The sequence below is a fragment of the Paroedura picta genome, chromosome 4 (genome assembly GCF_049243985.1).
Source record: "Paroedura picta isolate Pp20150507F chromosome 4, Ppicta_v3.0, whole genome shotgun sequence".
Taxonomy (NCBI): Eukaryota; Metazoa; Chordata; class Lepidosauria; order Squamata; family Gekkonidae; genus Paroedura; species Paroedura picta.
Genome location: NC_135372.1, coordinates 29125710 through 29147316, shown reverse-complemented (window position 1 = coordinate 29147316; position 21607 = coordinate 29125710). Strand labels below are relative to the sequence as shown.

General features: G+C 48.5%; 1 protein-coding gene across 5 annotated transcripts in view; it reads left to right on the top strand.

Moving 5' to 3' along the window:
- CELF5 (CUGBP Elav-like family member 5) overlaps positions 1-20834 on the top strand; it is a 68328-nt gene extending 47494 nt beyond the window's left edge. For 3 of the 5 annotated variants that reach the window (XM_077332116.1, XM_077332115.1, XM_077332120.1), the window contains 10 exons: positions 57-185; positions 1619-1698; positions 3595-3741; positions 7996-8137; positions 10347-10493; positions 11854-11934; positions 12205-12288; positions 12895-13038; positions 15090-15256; positions 16242-20834. In XM_077332116.1, coding sequence (XP_077188231.1) covers positions 57-185; positions 1619-1698; positions 3595-3741; positions 7996-8137; positions 10347-10493; positions 11854-11934; positions 12205-12288; positions 12895-13038; positions 15090-15217 — 1082 coding nt within the window. In that variant the 3' untranslated portion in view covers positions 15218-15256; positions 16242-20834. The remainder of the gene's footprint in view (positions 1-56; positions 186-1618; positions 1699-3594; positions 3742-7995; positions 8138-10346; positions 10494-11853; positions 11935-12204; positions 12289-12894; positions 13039-15089; positions 15257-16241) is intronic. The other 2 variants (XM_077332118.1, XM_077332117.1) reach the window with 1 other exon arrangement.
- Positions 20835-21607: the final 773 nt, after the last annotated feature.

Genomic DNA, 21607 nt, shown 5'->3' with positions numbered 1-21607 from the left:
GTCTCCAAAATTTTGAGAAACTCTCCCGAGATTGATGGTTCTGTGTTTGCTTCTAGGGGACAGGAAGCTCTTTGTGGGCATGCTGAATAAACAGCAGTCGGAAGATGACATCCTACGACTTTTCGAACCATTTGGCGTGATCGATGAATGCACAGTGCTCAGAGGGCCAGATGGGAACAGCAAAGGTCTGTCGGATATCCTTTGGTTTTCTAGGGATAGGAAAGTTCCATCTGGAGCCTGGCCTGTCTACACAGCAAAATTCAATCTGGTTTCAAAATGGTTTCCCTCCCAGGGAATCCCTCCCAAATAATTCTGTAACATGCTGTTTGCAGAAGCTGTTGCTAATTTGTTACAAGTTTACTACCCTCCCCACTTTATAAAACCTACTGTTTTTGGTGTTTGCTTTTGACTTCTGGGCAGATTTAAGATTTCTCCTTTCCCGGGTTTCAGCCTGAGAAATCTCTGTCTTTTCCTATTTTCATTCTCTCTTTGTGCAAATCGAACCTGTGATTAAACATGTCCTCTTTCCTTTCATCAGATGATGTCCATAAAATTTAAAATGTTGCAAATGATCAACCAAGTTTTATTCAAGGTATAAGCTTCCGTATGCATCCACCCTGAATAAAACTTGGTCAGTCTTAAAAGTGCCACTGGCTGCCCACATTAATCTATTTTACAAATGATGCACATCATAGTGATAAATGTCATATGAATTGTATATGAAATCCAGACACTGATGCAAATGTGTCTATAAAGCCAATAATGATAAGCAGAGAACCAAAACTGATGACAAAATATATATATATAAATTCATATAAAAAGAAATGAAGCAGGAATAATTTTCTAATGTCTGCCTTTCAACATATCCAAAACCAGCTTGAATTTGTATTGATGACATGTCTGTCCACAAGGGCTAGAAACATGTGGATTATTTTTTAAGAAAAACCAAACCTGAGTATTTCATTGGCATGAATTTCTTTTTAAGAACATGTCTAGCGGGTATTTTTCCTTTCAGATTTCCTAATAACCAATGATGATGGGAAAACATGTTAAAGATATATTAAAAAATAAAGAGAAAATAAGAAATATATGTAGGCCCAAAGCACTGATCACTATCTCTTTTTAAATGTTTTGAATTGTTCTTTTGATTCTTTTAATCCACCCAGTTTATTCCTGGGAGGCTATTGCTGGGAGAAAAAAAAATCAATAAAAATAGCGCTTTCAAATATTACATGGGCTGTAGCAACATTATTGGCAGGTTTGCAATTGTATTAATGTTGTTGATTTTGAGGAGCAATTATTTTGTACAGGGTTTTTAAAGCAAAGGTTCTCTTGACATGCACTAGAAGCTGCACTTTATCTTTCTAACTTGCTCTTCCAATACAGCTGAGGGCAGGAAAGAACAGGACCAATAATAAAGGCAGCACAGTTGTGAAAGGGGTTTTTTGGTGGAGACCAGGGGTGTGTGCGGAATGCAGAACAGGATCCTACCCTGACTTAGTCAAGGGAAGCAATCCTCCTTAGAGACTCTCTACTTGGCTCTCACGTGCCATATTTCTTCCTGTCCCCCTCCCTCTGTCTGTCTTATTTTCTCCTTCTCAACTCTGTTGTTCTCCAGGCTGCGCCTTTGTTAAATTCTCCTCTCACACGGAGGCTCAAGCTGCAATCCACGCCCTCCACGGTAGCCAAACCATGCCTGTGAGTAAGAGTCGGAGGTGCTGCCATTTGGTGGGTGACCTTTCTCCAGGGTTCCAGGCCATGTCGCCCAGGGAGAGTAGAAACCAGACAGGAGTGAACAACCAAGTGGTGGGCTGGCTGGCGCTAGGGTGGCTACATCAGCCCAGTTCCCTCTTTCCCCCCAATCCCAGTGGCTTCTTCCCTGTGTTCTGTTCATTGAATCAATCTGCTGTTCACCTGAGGTGAGCAGAAACATGCCTGGGGCAAGCGACCAAGCGGCAGGCTGAACAGTGCTAAGGTGACTACATCAGCCCAGTTCTCTTTTTTCCGTCAGTGTTAGTAGCCTATCACTTGTATTCCTTTCACGGAACCAGTCTGGCACTCAGAAATGAGCCAGAGGCAAACAACCTAATGGCGGATAGAACAGAGCTACGGTGGCTACGTTAGCACAGTTCTCATGATGCCTCCTAAGACACATAAGGCAGAGAAGCCAGCCGATGGGGCTGTGAGTGCCCTGCATAGTGCAGGGGGTTGGACTAGATGACCCAGGAGGTCCCTTCCAACTCTATGATTCTAGGATTCTGTGTGTGCAACTGCAGCACTGCTGTCCTTGTGTTAAGAACCTTTAAGATGGAAAGCTGCGTATCTGAGACTGGGACTCCTCCAATGGTCAAGAGGATGAGAAAGCTCAGAGAGTGCTCTTGGAGATTCCTTTATATAAATTTCTCAGTGACCACTTCTGGTGGCTTCTGGAGATCAGTCTATGGAGGCCAGTATTTTACCTGAAATAGAATAGAAATGGGTGGTTGCAGAGCAATTCTTAGCAATCCGAATAAGAAAACTAGTGCAGGAAAGAACTGATTAAGGGGCGAGGAATAGTTTTAAATTCTGCAGAATTCTGAACTCTTTCTTCCCCAGGCAGAATGCTACACAGAATTTTGTCATCAAAGAAGAGGTTCTTCCCCAAAGAATCCTAGCAAGCTTTTGAGTTGCCTAGGTGCAAAATTCAATTTTATAGATATCCAAAAACCACTTGAGCAGTTAATCTCAGAATGGCGACTGTTGTATACTCTTCTGCTCCCACTTTGTGTTCCAGCTCTTTTCATATCGTTTCAGAAGAGGGCATCTGAGAGCATCTGAGGGCCCTTTCTCTTCTGTACTTTCCTTCCCTGCAGGGTGGGCCCCATCTGAATGCCCCACCAATCCAAGAAGCTCATTTAGGGGGGTGCATGAGACAGGGCCCTTTCAGAGACAGCCCCACCATTATGGAACAGCCTCCCCAGGAGGTGCTCCTGGCCCCCTCACTGTCAGTCTCTAGGAGGCCTTAGGTTTTATTCATATTTATAAATATGACTGATTTAGTTGGAATTTTCTGGCCCTCCTAACTGAAGTTTATAAACTGTGACTTTTTACAGGTTTTTATCGCTGCTCATATTGTGTTTTTTTAAAACAATATTTTATTTATATCGTAAGCCACCTTGAGTTCTGCAAGTAAAGTATCTAATATTTGGGAGACTTGGGTTTGAATCCCCACTCAAGTCCTGGTATCAGGCAGGGGGACCTTGGGCCAGTCACCCTCCCTCAATCTAGCCTACCTCACAGGGTTATGGTGAGGATAAAATGGAGGAGAGGAAAAGGATGTGCGCCACTGTGGTCCCCATTTAGAAGACAGATGGGGTACAAATGAAGTAAATGATACTAAGGTTTTAGATACCATTCTTCTTCTGCTTCCCCCTGAGGCTGTGTTTTGAGGAGAGAGGCTGAATTTGCACTGAGCACCCACTTCCAAGGTCCTGTCTTCTCCTGCCCATTGCTCTGAGGCTGGGGAGAGAGCAGGGGTGGCGGGGGTGACAACTGGGAACCCGGCCTGGCCTCTTGATTGCTCCCCATCTCCTTGCCTCTTCTCTCTCTGTCCAGGGCGCGTCCTCCAGCCTCGTGGTGAAATTTGCCGACACGGACAAGGAGCGAACCTTGCGGCGTATGCAGCAGATGGTGGGCCAGCTGGGGATCCTGACGCCATCCCTGGCTTTGCCGTTGAGCCCCTATAGCGCCTATGCACAGGCCGTGAGTATTTGCCAGAATCTGGGATGGCCACACCACGCAGCTGCTCTAGGCGGTGGCTTTCGGGAGCACCTCCCAAAGGAGGATTTGACCTCCCTCGGAGAACGGTCAGCTCTGTCAAATCTGCCATTCATTAAAGAACACGAGCCTCTGCTCAGAGGTGCCTCTGCCTCCCTTGAGTTATCCTGTTTTTGGCTAACCAGCCATGCTCGATTCATTCAGAGCCATCAAGCAGCTAACTTCCAACAACATGGTGTACTAGATCCACAGTGGACTGGAAACTGGGTCGGGCTCAGATCCTTACTTCTACCATGGAAGCTTGCTCTGACAGAACTGCTCCGTGAGAGCACTAACCGGACTGTGACTAGTCCACGGTCACCCAGCTGGTTGCATGTGGGGGGAGGAGCGGGGAATCAAACCCAGCACACTAGATTAGAAGTCCGCACTCCTAACCACTACACCAAGATGGCTCTTTAGGCAGTGGGGAGAGGGAAACGTGCCCATGGGACAGGACGGGACGGGATGGGGGGTGATTAGGCTTGGGTCTTGCAACCTCCGTGCAGCAGACTCAAGGCCCGAGTAATTCAAGAGAGCCGGCCTGGGTCCAGACCGAGATTGTGCCTCTGCCCAGAATCATTTCAACCTTGCCCGGTTCAGCAGGGCCCTGAAGTTGTAAACTGGCTGTGGGACTGAATCTCGCAGGCTCAAAAGGAGCCCTAATGATCTTTAAGTGTGATCTTTAAGAAAGCCATCTTGATAGCAAATCCCTCCCCCAACACACACACCACCTTTAATGACACCGTCTAGTCTTCTTCTCGTCCTTGAAAAATCTCACATTGTTTCCATGATTGTGCGAAGTGACAAAAGTGTGTTTGTGGGGGAGGGGTGGAAGAGGTTACGGTTTTGATTTGGGGAGGAAAACAAGGACTGGCAACTAGGGCTTTTTTCTTTCTCCCCTTTTTTGCCTCCAACAACCCTTAGTTGTTGTGCAGAGTCAGAACTACGTAATTGGATGTCACACTTGAGTGCATTGGCCATTTTTTTTGCCACAGGCTGTGTATGTGAGTGCGTGCATGGACACACACAAGGAATTAACTTCCCCTTCCTGATTTTCTTTTTTTAATCTTCATTATTGTCTCTGAGCTGCAGCCAAAAAGTTGTCTCTTGGATTCCAGGAATGGTTCTGTATTGCTACAGTGAGAGTTGATTGTGCCAACAGTAGCCTCTTCCATGAGTTCACATTGCTTTTAAAAAAGAGACAAGTCCAGCTAGAATAGGATAATATATGTAGGACATGTTAACTGTTAATGATGATGGAACCTCCATGCACAGGGGCAGTATACCTCTGAATAATGTTAGGAGCAAGGGACAGATGGAGCAGAGCTGTCTGACTTGTGAGCATCTCAGAAACTGGCCATGGATGGAAATAGAATGGAACCAGTTTTTGGTTTTCTCCTTTTTTCCTGTTCTTTTGATGACCCTTTTCCTCCCGTCTTTTCTGGAATCTGATGTAGACTGGCCTTTTTCCTTGTGGGGAATATTTTTGTGGGTTTTCTTCATTCTGCCCACTCCTGCCCGCCTCAGGGCCACTTTCTGACGTTTGGACTGGCGTTATGGTCAAGCAGCTCTCTTTTCTCATCTCCACCCAAAGACAAATGGTTTCCATTTCTGATTTTTTAAAAGAAATTGCAACCTTCATACAGCTGGATCAATATGAGCATGCACAACAAAAAATTAGGTTTAGCCAGTCATTTGCATTTCCAGCTCTCAGGAGTTGGAGTGTACGCTACTCCCCTATCCTTTCCTCTTCACCTCTTTGATAATTGGGGGGGGGATGGGATTTTTAGCCATCATGTTAGTAGATTGATGTTTTAATGGGAATTTTAATGGGGGTAGTTGTGACCCGCCTCGAGCCTGTCGGGAGAGGCGGGAAATAAATAAATAAATAAATAAATAAATAAATAAATAAATAAATAAATAATAATAATAATAATAATAATAATAATAATAATAATAATAATAATAATAATAGTCGCTAACCTTTTTCCTGTGCAGAGATAAGTCTTTCCCCATATACATCTCTAAGGGGAGAAGGTGGAGACACACTTTTATTTTAAAATAAAGAAAGCTAGGAATTGAGAAGCTGCTATTATTACATCAGTATATTAATGATATTTCAGTGCAGATTTCTTTTTAGAAAAAACCTCTTGCTCAACAGGGGGATATTCTAGCACATACCAAATTTCATAAACTGGTTCATTTGAAGCCCAAATATTTTGTCCTGTTGAGTACAAAAGACTGTCTATGGCATGAAGTTCAGCAGGAGATATCCAATTCCTGATCAGGATCCAGCTGCCTTATGTAGAATGGATCGTCTCTGGGATATCAGGCAGAGAAAGATCACTCAAGGCCCCTAAGATCCTTTAAGTGGATCCAACCCAGTACTTTCTGCTTCAGCCGGTCCACTAAATAGAACCAATTCAGCTTTATAACATAAACTATTAATAAATGCCTATCACCTAAAAAACCCCAAAGAGGATCCTTTGAAAATTGAACATCATTTGCCAGCCAAGCATGAGGCATATAAGTTCAGAGATCATCTTTCACAATGAAACAATAGTGATAAGCACAACAAAAGTCAGATAAGCACAACAAAAGGTGTCATGTAATGGGTACAGGCTCAGGCTAGGAGATTAGTTAGGAACACAAAGGTTGAGATGCAAAATCCTTAACACTATAGCCTCCTAGGAGGAGACTGTCCAGGGCCCTGTCGGTCCAGGCCCTGGCCCAATCAGAAGATGCACTGAGAGCTGCCAGACCACCCCTGGATGGCGAGCACGGCAGGTTTGCACCCAGCCAGCAGTGTTTGAGCCACTGGGGGGGGGGGAACAGACTGCTTCCCCGCGGCCCAGCAAGCACACCTGGCACTTCGCAGAGCCGTTTGGGTGTGCTTGCCGGGCCACGGGGAGCAACCAGGCAGGGGGGGTGAGGGCAGCTAGTTATACATAGTGCACAAGTTCAAAATTTTAAAAGCATCTGTAAATCACATAGTCACCATAATTTAGAACCATCACAATTGGAACAGACCAACATGGAACAGACCAAGTGCCTTTCGACACTGGAGCCAGTTTATTGCAGGGTGTGCCCTGCCAGCCTCTCTCTTTCCTGGCCTGCCCTTTGTGTTCCCGGGGACTTCATGCCATAGACAGTCTTTTGTACTCAACAGGACAAAATATTTGGGCTTCAAATGAACCAGTTTCGCGGGGACAAGAATTACTTTTTTTTAAATGGTGAGCTCCCTAGAGCAATGAATAGGCAGACACGCATGTAGGCAATGCCAAAAATAAACATATCATTCAACAAAGTGTGCCTCCTAAACATTTTCTCTCCCCTCTCCAAAAAAAAAATCAGGAACTATATTAATTTACTCATTTTTCAAAGGACTTGCTGCTTCGGTGCCCATGGAAGTCAATGGCGCTATATATAATGGGAATGTTGGCATTCCTGTCCTTCCCGGGGCCTGGAGGGGACTTGAGGTACAGCCTCCAAACATTCAGGGTAGCTCCAGGAGGCTCTTCTCTGACTCCCCTCCAAAATATAAAATGATTGGTCCAAGGCAACGGTCCCCAACCTTTCTGAGCTCAGGGACCGCCTCCGGGGGTGAGGGGAGAGCCGACGGCCCGGGTGCCACGCACACACGTGGCAGCTGCGCGCACATGCGCACGGGCAGTTGCCGCACGTGTGCGTTTTTGCCACCAGGTGGCACTAACATACATGTGCACATTTGCTGCGCATGCGCGTTTTCACCACCAGGGGCGCAAACACGCATGCGCGGCAACTGCGTGCATGCGCGTTTGCGTCGCTGACGTGCTGGCGTCCGCACCTGTGGCCTTTGCAGCCTGGTACCGGGCCGCGGACCGGGGGTTGACGACCCCCAGTCCAAGGGGTCTGAACCTAGGGGCTCCTGAAGACGGTGCCCCCATCCCTCGATTATATCCAATGGAGAGTCGTCCTTAGCCCCCAATTGTGCTAGTTCTTAAGGTGCTCCTGGACACTTGCTCTTTTCTCCATTTCACCTTAGGCAAAGCCAGACCTCCCCTGGCTGTTATTTCCCCATTCAAATGCTCTGTTGTCCAGCTTGGCAAAGACAGTGGGAAGGGGAATGGGCATGAAGAAAGGACTGCTGACAAGCCCCCAACCCCTGACTTTCCTCTGGTCTCCCCACCTTTATTTGCTTCTTTCCTCTTACCTCTGCAGCTGATGCAGCAGCAAACGGTCCTCTCGGCTTCCCACGGCAGCTTCGTGAGTCCGAGCCTCACCTTCTCCCCGTGCCACCTCCAGCAAATCGGCACGGTCAGCTTGAACGGGCTGCCGGCCACTCCTGTTCCACAAACCTCAGGTAGGCACCTGTGTGTGAAGGTCAGCAGGGAGAGTTTCTGCAGGATGTAGTGGTTGTGGGATCGGCTAAGGATCTGCTGAGATCACCAATTAAGAGCTGTTTGCCCAGTAGCCTGGCGTTCCTCCTACAAATCCACATATTTTAAGTATTTGTGAGGCCTTAGAGCAGGGGTAGTCAAACCGCAAGCCTCCAGATGTCCATGGACTACAATTCCCAGCGAAAGCTGGCAGGGGCTCATGGGAATTGTAGTCCATGGACATCTGGCGGGCCGCAGTATGACTTACCCTGCCTTAAAGAGTAAAATTGCAGCAGGAGCAGCCTGACTGTGGGCGGAGGGCCCCCCCACAGTACAAAGGGGTGTCCCTCCAAGTATCCTTTAAAAAAAGAAAAGGAGGGAGGAAAGAGGCTACAGCCCTGATCCACCGGCATGGGGGAGGCTGTGCACAGGGGCCATGCATGTGCTACATGGATAAACTGGCCCTGATCTATCCTACTTTTCACCTGGGAACCCCTGTGTGGAAGTTTGAGTCCAGCTTGGATCCAGCCAGGTGTTTCTGCAGCTAGAAGGATTTCCACCTGTGGAGCATGGCTTTCTCCCCTCCCTTCCCCTCACTGACTTCAGTCCAATCTTCCCCACCCCCCTGAAAAATTGTACCGGGAAAAGGGAGATTCATTTTGGAGAACATGTAGGGCTGTAGCGAGACAGGGGAGGAGAGAAAGTCCTGCAGTGTGGGTGGAAATCCTTCTCTTGGCCTTAACACTGTGAGGGATCCAAATCTAATAAGACAGATACTTCCAGAAGTTGGAACAAGAGTTCCAAAGTTCAGGGGTGGCACACATTGATCTGTTCGATTTTTTTTTCTTTTAATCTGTTGCACAAAAAATTAAGTGGCCTGTGTAATCCCCTGCTCCTGTTTTGCCTCCTGGGACCCTCGTAAACTGGGTGAGGTTGAAAGATTGTTCCCTCCAGGCTCACTGTGGAAGTGAACCTCAGCTCAGCCGTCTGTCTGGCCCGTTTTTGATTGTGTGTGTCAAGGGCCATCAAGTCACAGCTGACTGACATCCCCCTCTCTTGGGTTTTTCAAGGCAGGAGATGCTCAGGGGTGAATTGCCATCGCTTGCTTCTCTCTAGCAACCCTGGGCTGATTCTGCAATTTGTTATTTCCATTGTGGATCCTGCTGAATTCAGATCGATTGGAACTTGGGTCTTCCTCTATACCCCCCCCCAATTGAAACAGAAAGTGTTCTGCACTTGATTGGAGAAGCTCAGAACAGGGAGGGGAGCCAAGTGCAGCAGGAGTCTCTTTTCTTCAGCGAAGGGATGAGGAGAGGATTGGAGAGAGCAGAACAGGGGGGGTAAATCTGAGAGGCAAATCTCTGCTGAGAGAAGTTAGGGTTTCTGGAGCGCAGTCACTTTAAAGGAAGCCTTGCAACTGAGAACCCGGAAGACTTTGAACTAACGCCCTGGCCAATCAGGGATGACTGCTTTGCTGTGAGGCAAGGAAAAGGGCGTTAATGCAAAAAAAGCAAAAATCAGCATACTTCCTGATATTGAGGGTTATATCTACTTCCGGATATTGCGGGAGGAAAGGTAGGGTCACTGCAGATCAAACCTGCATGTTGCAGAGGAAAAATTTAAAGCTTCCAAAATCACTATGGAAATCGAATTCGGTGTAGACAGGAGGGATTCATTCAAACTGGGAGTGGGTAAAAAGCCCCGTGCAGACTACAACCTGGACTTCCTTGCTGGTTTCCCATCGAAGTATTAAGCAGGTCCAGCCCTACTTAGTTTCTGAGATCTGATGACATCTGGCCAGCTTGGGTCATCCAGGTCAAGGCAAGAGATATCCAGAAGCGTTTTTCCATTGCCTGCTTCTGCCTAATGGCCCTGGACTTCCCTCATGGTCTCCATCCCAAACCTTGACCAGGGCTGGCCCTGCTTTGTATTCGAGGCCCGAAGAGATTGGCTCAGCCTGGCGTGTGCAGGTCAGGCATCCTTTTCCTACTTTAGCTTTTTAAGAAAAGGACACATCCTTCTTAAGCATAAAACTGTTGGGTAGGGAGGGTGCTTTCCGGATGACTTTGCAGGGAGGCTAGCCAATAAGTGAGGTTTTGCCTCTTGGCCCCACCAAGCATTTTTGTGCTGGACCCTGCAGAAGTGAACGTAACATCTGCCCTCCTGTTTGTTGTGTCTTCCTCCGGCCTGCAGGGTTACACTCTCCCCCCCTCCTGGGAACGACCGCCGTCCCAGGGCTGGTCACGCCGATCACCAACAGCTTTACCGGAGTGGTGCCTATCCCGAGCGGCCATCCCACCTTGGAGGCAGTTTATGCCAATGGGCTGATGCCTTGCACAGGTAACAGCAAGTAGGGGAAAGGAACAGTCTGGTGGGTGGAAAGGACTTTCCCCTGTCCTTTTGGCCTCTCTGCCTTTTGGGCTTCTTTTATGAGCCGTGTTTCTAGCCCTCCACTGGCCACCCTGGCCAGCCCAGGGGATCAGTGAAGCCAGTCTGGGGAGGCCAAGGTGCAAATGCCCGCTCAGTGAAACTCACTAGACAATAGGACTGCCAACAAGACTGGTGCCAACAAGACTGGTGCACCACATCCTGCCCCCGTCACATGTGGAAAGGCGGAGCGGACGCTTGTCATGGCATGGAGGGGAATAACAACTGGGTAAACCACAGCCCATCAAGCATCTGAAAAAAGGGCAGAATGTTTTGTGTCAGGCCAGTTGGCCACCCAGCTGGGTGACCTCCAGCCACTGTCATCCAAATCTGCCTCAAGGGATTGTTGTCAGGATCAAATAGGATAAAGTGCTCTGACATAAAACCCCCCTTAGTTAGGTGCTGGCAGTTCAGTGTCTTGGAATCCAGAAATCTGAATTCTAAAATTCTGAACATTCACATCTGGGTGACAAAACTGAACCCCCCTTTTTCTGTATTTTGCATTTTGTATTTTGAAGGTTTCTCTGTTAGGTGAGAGAGCCGTGTACCCCACTAGGCACAGAGTCGAACAACAAGATCTTTGCTTTGCTAAACAAAAAACTTGATATGCTCGTGAATACAGAAGACGGAGGGATCCTTAATTGGCCAAAATCTTGAGCCACAGATCTGGATAGGCCTGTGGCAGAACCAAGATCTCTTGCGTGGGGGGTGGGGGCTGTCCCATTCATGTCAAGAGGAGTCCACAGATAGCACACAATCTCCCTTTTCTGGACGCCAGGGAGATGCCATGTGTGTGTACTTCACAATTTCTGCATCCAGAAGACACTGGTTAATCAGGGCCATAAAGGTGCCCAAGAAGTATCCACAAGTACCTCCTTCCTTGCTTCCTTCCTTCCTTCCTTCCTTCCTTCCTTCGCCTTTCTTTCTCCACTATTCTAATAATTTGAGGTACAGACCACAAGAGGCCTAATACAATGTTCAGACTTGAAGGAGCAGAGTCTGGGAGACCCAAGTTTGAATGCCCACTCTGCCATGACCTTGGGTGGGGCATTCTTCTCTCATTGTTGGGAGGATAACATGGAGAGCCGTGTGTTCTTGGGAGGAAGCGAGGAGGGGTTAAAAATGAGACGGCAACTGGGATTTAAATACCAGCTTTCTTTGTTATCTCCATGGCTAATTTTGGACACTGGTGTGAAATTTCATTGAAGTTTTAGTGCTAATTTTAGGACTTCCAGCTCTTCCAAGGCAAGCCCATTTTCCCTTTCTTCTCAAGGCCTCTTTCCTTCTTCAGCCCAGAACCCTTCGGTAGCAGAGACTCTGCATCCAGCGTTCACCGGAGTACAGCAGTATGCAGGTACCTATGCTGAATCAGTGCTCTCCCTCTGTGGAGGGAGAGTGTGGAGGGCTTAGCTCTCTTGGCAGGAGGAAGTGGTAGCAGCTGCCACTTATAGCCCCAGGACCAACCCTACAGGCAGCCGCTGGATCTCTGGCGCCACCTCTGGTGGCACTGATTTTGTGGCTGCACCCATCACACTGGGTCAGAATGCCAAAGGTGCCCGGCTCTCAGCCCCCTCCTCGACACTCTTCCCCACTAACTCTGCCTGTCCCCTCTCACCCTGCCCAGCGGTGTACCCAGCAACGACCATCACTCCAGTAGCTCAGGCAATTCCGCAGCCCCTGCCGATCCTCCAGCACCAGCAACGAGAAGGTGAGTCTCCTCTGCTCCTGGGGACGGGGAGGGGGTGGAGAGTTCAGGGGCAAGACGTAGGGATGCAGGGTGGGGTGGGGTGGGGTGGGGGACTTATCAGGAGCAGCAGGGAAGCCCAGCCAACCTGCAGCAACATGGCTGTGTCATAGCCCATGTGACCCGCAAGTGACATCATCACTTTCAGAACGGGAGGAGGGGTCAAAAACTATGATAAATAAGTAAATGGTAAATAAGTCACTTCTGCCTTATGTGGACAGTGATGTAGACACAAATGTAGACACAAATGTAGACACAAATGTGCACATGGGATGGTGGGATGGTGGGATGGATATCTCTTGTTTTTGGGATAAATTCTTCCTCGCTGGCCAGCTGGGCAGCAGTGGGGAGGCAGGACCTGGCAGCAAGGGACCTCACCCCCTCTGGGGGGACCTTGCATCCCTTCCCTGAGGAATTCAAGGAGAAGCCGCCACCCGTCCCCTCTGCCATCTCAGCCATGAGCTTGGTGCATGTAGCGGTGTGTGCTAAACGGCAGATTGTCTTTCATTTCCCTCCTCATGCCTGGGCGGGGCTTTGCTCCCCACTGCCCCCCTTGCGTCCTGACGGCAGGCCCTGAAGGCTGCAACCTCTTCATCTATCACCTCCCTCAAGAGTTTGGGGACAACGAGCTGATGCAAATGTTTCTTCCTTTTGGGAATATCATCTCCTCCAAAGTGTTCATGGACCGGGCCACGAACCAGAGCAAATGTTTTGGTAAGCAAGGGAGGGGTGGCTGGGTGGGTGGGGCATCCTTTTGCATAAAGGTAAAGGTAGAGGTATCCCCTGTGCAAGCACCGAGTCATGTCTGACCCTTGGGGTGACGCCCTCTAGCGTTTTCATGGCAGACTCAATACGGGGTGGTTTGCCAGTGCCTTCTCCAGTCATGACCGTTTACCCCCCAGCAAGCAAGCTGGGTACTCATTTTACCGACCTCGGAAGGATGGAAGGCTGAGTCGACCTTGAGCCGGCTGCTGGGATCGAACTCCCAACCTCATGAGCAAAGCTTTGAGGCGGCTGCCTTACCACTCTGCGCCACAAGAGGCTCTTTCCTTTTGCATAGGAGAACATAATGGAAGAGTGTTAATCTGAAAGGGCTCCAGGCTGGTAATATTTACCCCCATGGTGTACCCTGCCAGTATGGCAGGGTGTCCCTAGCGTGGCTGGGTACCCCAAGGTTTCTCCATTGGGATGAATATTTCCATCCTGGGGCCAATTGAGGTTGGCAAAACAGTGGACAGGGGAGAGAGAAGCGTCCTTCCCCGAAATGCCACAGTGCCAATCCTAATCGCACGACTGGAATTAAACAGTTTGTAACTCATCCTACACATTTGATTGAATGGAATCCAGGGAGGATTTAGGGGAGACCTAATGGGACTTTCTAGTGAGCTGGAAGATCCCCAGGAATGCTTCCCTCCTGAGATCACCTAGACCAGGGGTTTACAGTAGATTCTCCAGTGGTGCTTCCACCAGTCCGTCTTGGATCCCTCCTGCAAATGCTTTCACCCCTAACGTGGGCCTGTCAAGAATATTTATGTTGAGGATTAACTGTAGCAACAATGGGCAAAATCAGCACATGGCCTTCTCGGTTGTGGCCTCCGCCTTGTGGAAGGGCCTGCCTGAAGAACTCAGGACCTTCTCTCCTGGGTTGCCACAATCGACATAAAACTGAATTATTTAAGGGGAGCTTTTCTAGGCAACCCATGCTCATAAAGTAAAGTTTGAGTCCAGTGACACCTTTAAAACCGACAAAGTCTCATTCTTCTTGTCCCCAGAATAAAAGGTTGTCAGTCTTCAAGGGGCCCCTGGACTGACCCTTGGTCCTGTTGCTTCAGAGCAGCCTAGCTCACCACTTGGCTCTGTCAAAGAAAACTGATTAGGGACTATGGCCCATACTGCTGCACATAGCTGGTTGAAACTAGGGCGTAAACTGCACTGAGCTTTTATTCCAACCCCAGATCGATTCAGTCCCTGCCCTCTACGCAGAATGCGATTTCCGTTTGGATTTGGGGCGATTTAAAATTTCCTTCTGCAGCAAGAAGGATGGATCCGGAGTGACCCTACCTTTATTGTGCGATATCTCAGAGTGCTTTTAAGCCTCAATATCCATTTGGGAAAGAAAGCTCCGTGGTAGAGAACCTCTGATAGGCTACACCTGGTCATGTGACACGCTTGCCTTAAAGGAGAAGCCCCTAATTTCTCTCAATTTCTGTCAGTCCTGGATTTTTCCTCCGTCCTCTGCCTTTTTCGATCCTCTCCCCCATCCCCTCCAAGAAAAGAAAGAGGCTCCCCTGCCTAGCTCCTCTCCCCCCCCCCCTTCAAGAAAAGAAAGAAAGAGGCTTGGCTCCCCCCCCCCCACCTTCTGAGCCTCCCTAACCACGTGCAGAAGACTTTCCAGTTTCAATGGGGAGGGGGGGGAGAGGAAGAATCGAGTTCAAAGCGATCTGAATTCAACAGGATTGACAATGGAATAAAGAAAGTAAGTGCAGACTCTGCCTAGGATGCCAGGGTAGAATTCGGCATAATTCAGTGTGTCCTGTTGACACTTCTATTGTGCTTCAGTTCTCTTGTGGGATGTCTGGTTTGGTGTCCAGGCTTCCAGAATCCAAATCCCATGGCTTTGTCCAGCGGGTGTCCCATCCTGTCCATTGCCTCGGTTCATTCTGTGTGATTTGCCTGGAGCCCACTGAGAAAGGTGGGCTGTGGATAACGCAGAATAACTAGATAAATATTGCACAGGAATTTTCCCATCCCATCCCATCATTTAGGCTTTGTGAGTTTTGACAACCCTTCCAGTGCCCAAACGGCCATCCAGGCCATGAACGGTTTCCAGATCGGCATGAAGCGATTGAAGGTGCAGTTGAAACGGCCCAAGGATGGCGGCCACCCCTACTGACACGGATCTGCACGGGAGATGAACTCTCTGCTCACCCAGGTAGGGCAAGAAGATCCTCCTTTCTCTCGGTTGGGGAGTTGGGAACACAGACCACACAGCGGCCTCTTGTAGGGAATATTTTCTGCGCCCCAGCTCCCCTTGTTGGGTGGCGTGGGGTGGGGAAAGATCTTGCACGCTAAGAGGTGCAGCAGAACGTAGAGAAGATGGCTCACCTATCAGGAGAAGTTCAAGGAAGGTTTTTTGAGATCATTTAGATGTGAAGCTGGACATCCTACATCTGTGGCATTTGTGGCTTGGGAGCCAGTCATGGCTTTCCTGAGCACCCTTTCCCAGTGTGGCAGCTGCCGCCAGAGGAACAGGCAAGCTGGAGGCTTCCAGGGTGGCCTTATGCCAGAGATGGAAGTAAATGTTCTAACCTGGGGGTGTGCAATTTGGCTCACCCAAGTAAAAAAAAAAAAAGTCAATTCAGGGCTGATTTGGGGTGTGTGGGTTTGGGTTTTCCTAAGCTGAGCCACATTTCTCCCATTCAAAACATGAGCCAAACTGCTAAAACCCAAATCAATTTGGCTCCATTATAACCTATGGAGCCATCAAAGTCATTGGGAAATTTTTGCCTGTCCAGTGGTCTGGTGGGGGCGGGGTTGAAATAGAAGAACCAAATTTGCAGCACAGCTGCTGGAGACACTCCTAAAAAGAACCCCCAAGTTGCAAAGCAATTGGACAAAGGGGACGAAGAAGATGCCCCCCACCCTCCATTGTTTCCAGTGGGGCAAAAAGAGCCCAGAATGTCCTGGAGAATCCCTGTACTGAAAGTGAGGTGGGGGCATTTTTGCAGGGCCAGTGATCTTGGGGCAGTGCCAACCCAACAGGACCACGTTCACATCCGAGAAGCTCTGAAGTAGACACCGTGGGGGAGGGGCCGTTTCCGCAGGGACCGCCGCACCAGGAGCAATGCAAGAGACGGCCGCTTTTCACCTGCCTTGGGAATGCAAGCCATTTAACTTCTCTTCTCTTTACCATCTAGGTGAAGGTAGCCTTCCTTTCCCACTTAATTTCTTTCGTTTGCAAGAGGAGATCCAAGAACTATTGTCCCCCTCCTTCTTCCGGGGGGGGAGGGGGAGGAAAATTAAACTCCGCCCACTGGGAAAGGAGCCCCTGTTTGTGGGGAAGAGCCACGCCCCCACGGGCCTTCCAGGACCAAGGACAGCTCCCCCCTAGGAGGGAACGGGGCAAGCGGACCAATCAGATGACTCCGATGCACCTCTCATGCCCACCAAACGCTGACTTATATTTAAAATAGATGATAGATGTATATACATAGAAAATTCTATATATATAATATTCTATATATATATATATATATATATATATTACAGTCACTCTATTTTTTTTAAAAGTGAAAACAAAACCGCAGGACCAAACTTCTCTCTTCCCTCTTCAGTGGTTGGCTTGGGGGTAAGTAGACTCGGGGCCGCAGAGAGCGGCTGGTCCCATTTGGAAAGGCCTCAGGCACCGACCAAGGGCTTGCCTCGAGAACAGGAGCATTTTGCCGCCACCAGGGGCACCATCCTCCTCTGAGCCGAAAACTGTCCATTGGTGGGCCTGACGTGGTCGGGAAGTGCCTTTGTAGGACGATACCCACGGCTCTGGGAAGCAAAGAGGAGGAAGGAGGACAGAGTCCTCCGCTCTGCTCCGCTGCCAAATTCTCCGGCTATCACAGAGGGCAAACTGCGCAAACCTTTCTGGGTGAGGAACAGACAGACAGAGAAAAGGGAACCCTTGTAAGGCTTACAACACTGCCAAACAGACTCAGACTCTTGTGACTATTCCACAGCTAGACGTTTCCAATGGGTATGCTAAAGAAGCCCACGCCGATGCAAGCAACCTTTCGCTGCAGAAGAATTCTCTTCAACAGACAAATCAACCAGTATGCAACAGATAGCTCTATCCGTCTCTCTACCGCAAACCATCGAGACCTGCTCAGCCAAAGATCCGGCTGGTTCCTTTTTTGACCTTTCGACGTGTCGAAATGTCGGCCCCTCTCCGCCTCTCCGCCTCCCCTTCCCGCCAACGGATCTCTGCCTCTTCTAGGTGAAATTTCTCCCTTCCATGGAGCTTCTTTGGATCCCGGCTCCCCATCCCCCTGGCCCCATTTCCTTCTCCCTTGCTGCAGAATCGACCGACTGGCCGGATCAGCCCAGCCTTTTGTTGCCGGTGAGGGATAGGGGCTCAAATGGGAGTCTTCCCCGCTTGCTCCTCCCCAGCCTCGGTCCGGAAAGGTTCCATTTTTTTGTCTTATCTCCCTGGATAGACCCTCCCTTCTCCTTCGCTCTACCAATTAGCCAAGTCATCTTCAAAAGCCATCAAAGCTGGTAGTCTTGAGGCTTATCCTGGAATCTGAAGAAATGCTTTGCTGGATTGGACCAAGGGTCCTCCTACTCTGTTCCCAAAACAGCCATCCACATACCTCCGAGAAGTCCCATGCATTCCATGTGTGTGTGTGTGTGTGTGGGGAGTCCTTAAACAGCTTTTGACTTTGCTCCTGTCCCCATGCCTGGCTTCATTGCCTTTCCCTGGACCTGAGGTCCACTCCCCCACTCCCACTTGTAACTGCTGACATGCCTGGATCCTGCCCCCAACTGATAAGTCCCCCCTCCCCCCCCAGTCCTTTCTTCCCAAGCGCCAGGTCAGCTATAAAGCACACTGTATCGCTTCTAGGGTTGGTATTCCCAACATGCCAAGGGTACTCATTTGACCAAAAGATCTCTTTTTACAAAACCATGGCTCGGTGCGATCTTCCGCTCAGCTCGTTTGAAATATTCCAGGACTTGATGATATACTTAAGACATTCCTGTTGTGGTGTACCTGAGTGTGTGAGAGAGTGCGTGTGTTTTCGGAGCAACGAGAGCATCAGAAGCAGAGTTGCCGAGTCAGAGGTGGGCACCTGAGCCACCAGGCCTCTGAGGTGGGCTGACAAGCAGGGCTTTGCGAAACGGACGGAGAAGAAGGGGCCAGGTTGGTGTGCTCTGTCCATGGCGCATTCCTGAGGTCTTAGGTTGACCCCCTTTCCTCTTCCTGTCATGGGATTGAAGCTTGCATGCACTTGCAACACACCTTCTAGCACCAAATTCTCCATGGGCTGAGTTCAGGTGTCTGGATATTCCCCTTCCCTCTGGGCCAGTGGTGAAGACGGGTGGTTATAAAACCAGGCGGGAATTGGGAATGTCTTCATTTCCCATTATTCTTTCTCCGCTCTTTCTAAGGTGCATTTATTTTAAAGATGGCCTTGTTTTCTATTTATCCAGCCAGCTTCCTTAAAAAATTTCAGTTCATGGGCTTTTAAAGAAAGTGCCAATTAACAGAAGGGAGGAGGTGGATGCATCTAAAACCGGGAGATTTCAACCTTCCTCCCCTCATTCCATTTTTGCCCGAGCCTTATAAAAATGGTGACTTGATCTAAAAGGCTTATGAGGACCCCAGGGTTTCAAAATCACACAGGCATAAACCCGACCACCCACCTCCACTGTGTGTGCACTCATGCCATGATTCTGTGAAATGCTGGGGGAAAGCACAGAACTGCCTGAGAACCTCAGCTTCTCGTAAAAGAGTGAGTGCAGGTTTCTATCCCTTGCAGCCGTGAAGGCAGCCTTTGCCCATGTCCTGTTAAAATACAAAATGAGAGACCCTCTCGCTGAATAGATTTCCTCGGTTTGGTTGAGGGTGATGGAGACATTCGACGGCCTCTGTAGCTTCTTGCTGCCTTCTAGGAGTAGCAGAATAAAATTATGCAAACTTGAATTATCTGCTTAATTTACCCAGGTAGCAGAATCTTCGGCGTGGGGTTTAAAATGTTTACAGAGGGCATCAGCCCTGTTTAGACCCATTGGTTCCAGCCTGTATCTCATGGTATGGTGAACTGTGGCACAATGCTCTCCTGTATTTCACAATGATTTCTTCTCTGCTTTCCCAAAATATTTAGAGCAGTTGGAAATCCTGAAGGAGTGCAGAGACCAACAATAATGCGGGGAGGGGGGGGGGGATACATGCTTAGAGTCAAACTTCCAGAAAGTTTGTAGGTCAAAATACCTTGCTGCTCTCTAAAGTGCCATTGGACTCAAATCAAGTCCAACATGGCTCCCCTCCTGAAGCTGGTATAATATGCTTAGAGCAGTAAACAAATGAGTCCAGTCATGGGCTCATGGGAATTGTATTCCATGAACATCTGGAGGACCACAGGTTGACTACCCCTGCCCTAGGGCATCTCTCAAATCAGCAACAGAGAAAAAAATTGATTAAAGGACCAAGATGTGACAGAAGAGGTGGATATGAAGTGCAGCTCTGTCCAGTGACCTGAAACTGGTGACTTCATTTCTTTGCAGGGCGAGACACCTGCAGCTCTCCATTTCAGAAACGGGTCTGGAATGACGCCCCTCTGGCATCAGCAGTGGTACAGCAAGGGGTGGAGCTGCCATTTTGCAGGCATCAAGGCCAGAAGTCAGTCTGTGAGCACACAGAATCCTTTGGGTCTTGGCTCCTTTGTCACTTAGTTAAAAAGAGAGATGCCGGCGTTCCAATCTTGCCATGGCCACGAGGGCACTACAATTGTTGCGTGTTTGGCAGCAGTGGAAAGAGCCACCAAGTGGCGGCCAAGCCCTTTGTGGGGTTCTGAAGGCATTCCTAGGCGAAGGGCCAATGAGTGGCAACCTTGGATTTCCTCAGTGGTCTTCATCCAAGTACTTGCAAGAGATGTTGCTGCTTAGCTGCTGAGATTGAGCTTGGGCTGTCCTGGACTATCCGGGTCAGAGTGTTTTTCTCTTAGCTCTTCCAGAGCTGCCTTTGAGGAACCATCAGACAGCAGCTCCTGCCCCCTGAGCGGCCAGCAATTGACCCCGGAGTCTTAGAATGGTGTTATTTAGCAGAACGCATGAGGAATACAGATCATACCCCCGATACACTTGAAAGCTCTATTTAAATACTAAAAGTATTATTATAAGTGGAAAACAGACCCGTTAGCCCTCACAAGGTGGAGATGCACTCAACATGGGCCTCCCTCATCCCGGTCCCGGTCCACTTCAACTATTGCCCATTCTGTTTGTTGCAAAGGGTACAGGGCTGCCAACCTGGCAGGAGAGAGAAAGGCGAACGAATGATGGGGTGTGAATGGTGTGTGTGTTTTCTAAAGTCCACGTTTACAGCTGTAGATACAGCTTTTTTTACACTTCCTGTCAATTCTGTATGTGATTTGTACAATGTCGTTCTATTTCTTCTATGGAGTAAATTTCATGACAGCTGAACCTTAATTTTGAACTCTGAAAAGGAAATATAGATATATATACCTAGAACCTGTTCCCCTCACTTTCCTTCCTTCCCATTTGCAAAAAAAAGGACATTTGAACTATTAAGCAGAACCAAGAAGGACGGTCAGGATGTCCCCCATGCCCCCGCCTCTCCCGCCTCCTCCCCCCCACAATTTTTGCTGCAACTGTTTAAACTGTTTTCAGGTGAAATATAACAACAGACATCTGTGTCCAGTTCCTGTTCTGGAAAAAAAGAGGGGGAGGGAACAACTTTACGTCTTTTAGTAAATAAATTTGAATTTATTTGAATACACCGGGAATGACCTGTAGACTTGTCTGAATTGCTTCATTTGGAAAACGTCCCCTCTCCTTATTTAATTTTTGGTGTTTCTGTCCCATTTTTTTTTAACAGATTGAAAGGTTAGCTCAAGAAGATGTAGGAAAGAGAGTCCCCAAACCCTTTTGTGCTTTAGGTCACCTTTGGTATTTTGACAGAGGTTGGTGGGTGGAACCACAAAATGGCTGCCGCACGGGAGGGGTAGCAAACACACCGAAAGGCAGAATCAGAATACAGGATGATCTTGACAAGCTATAAAACTGGCCTAAATGAATAAAATGAATTTTAATAGTGAAAAATGTAAAGTTCTTCATTTAGGAAGAATCAAATGCATCACTGTAGGATGGATGAGACTTGTATTGGCAGTAGCATATGCAGAAAGGATCTAGGAGTCTTAGTAGACCATACACTGAACATGAGTCAGCAGTATGATTCGGTAGCTAAAAAGGCAAATGGGAGTTTGAGTTGTATTAAAAGAAGTATAGATCACCCTGGGGGGTTCCTTTCAACTCTATGGGTATTTTCACACATCAGTAAAAATAGCGTTACGCCAACTGAATGGCAAAGCACTAAATTTTATCGCACTTCCCAGCCCTTCCTCAACTTTTTGCTGACTTGCCTTTGTCAGCATCCTTTTTGCGCGTCTCACCCTCCACATCTGCTGCTGGAAGAGGTGGAAGAGAGCAACGCGCCTTATACGCAACTTGCTTCTGCCTATCAATCATTTCAGGCAACCAATCCCCTTCCTCCATATTT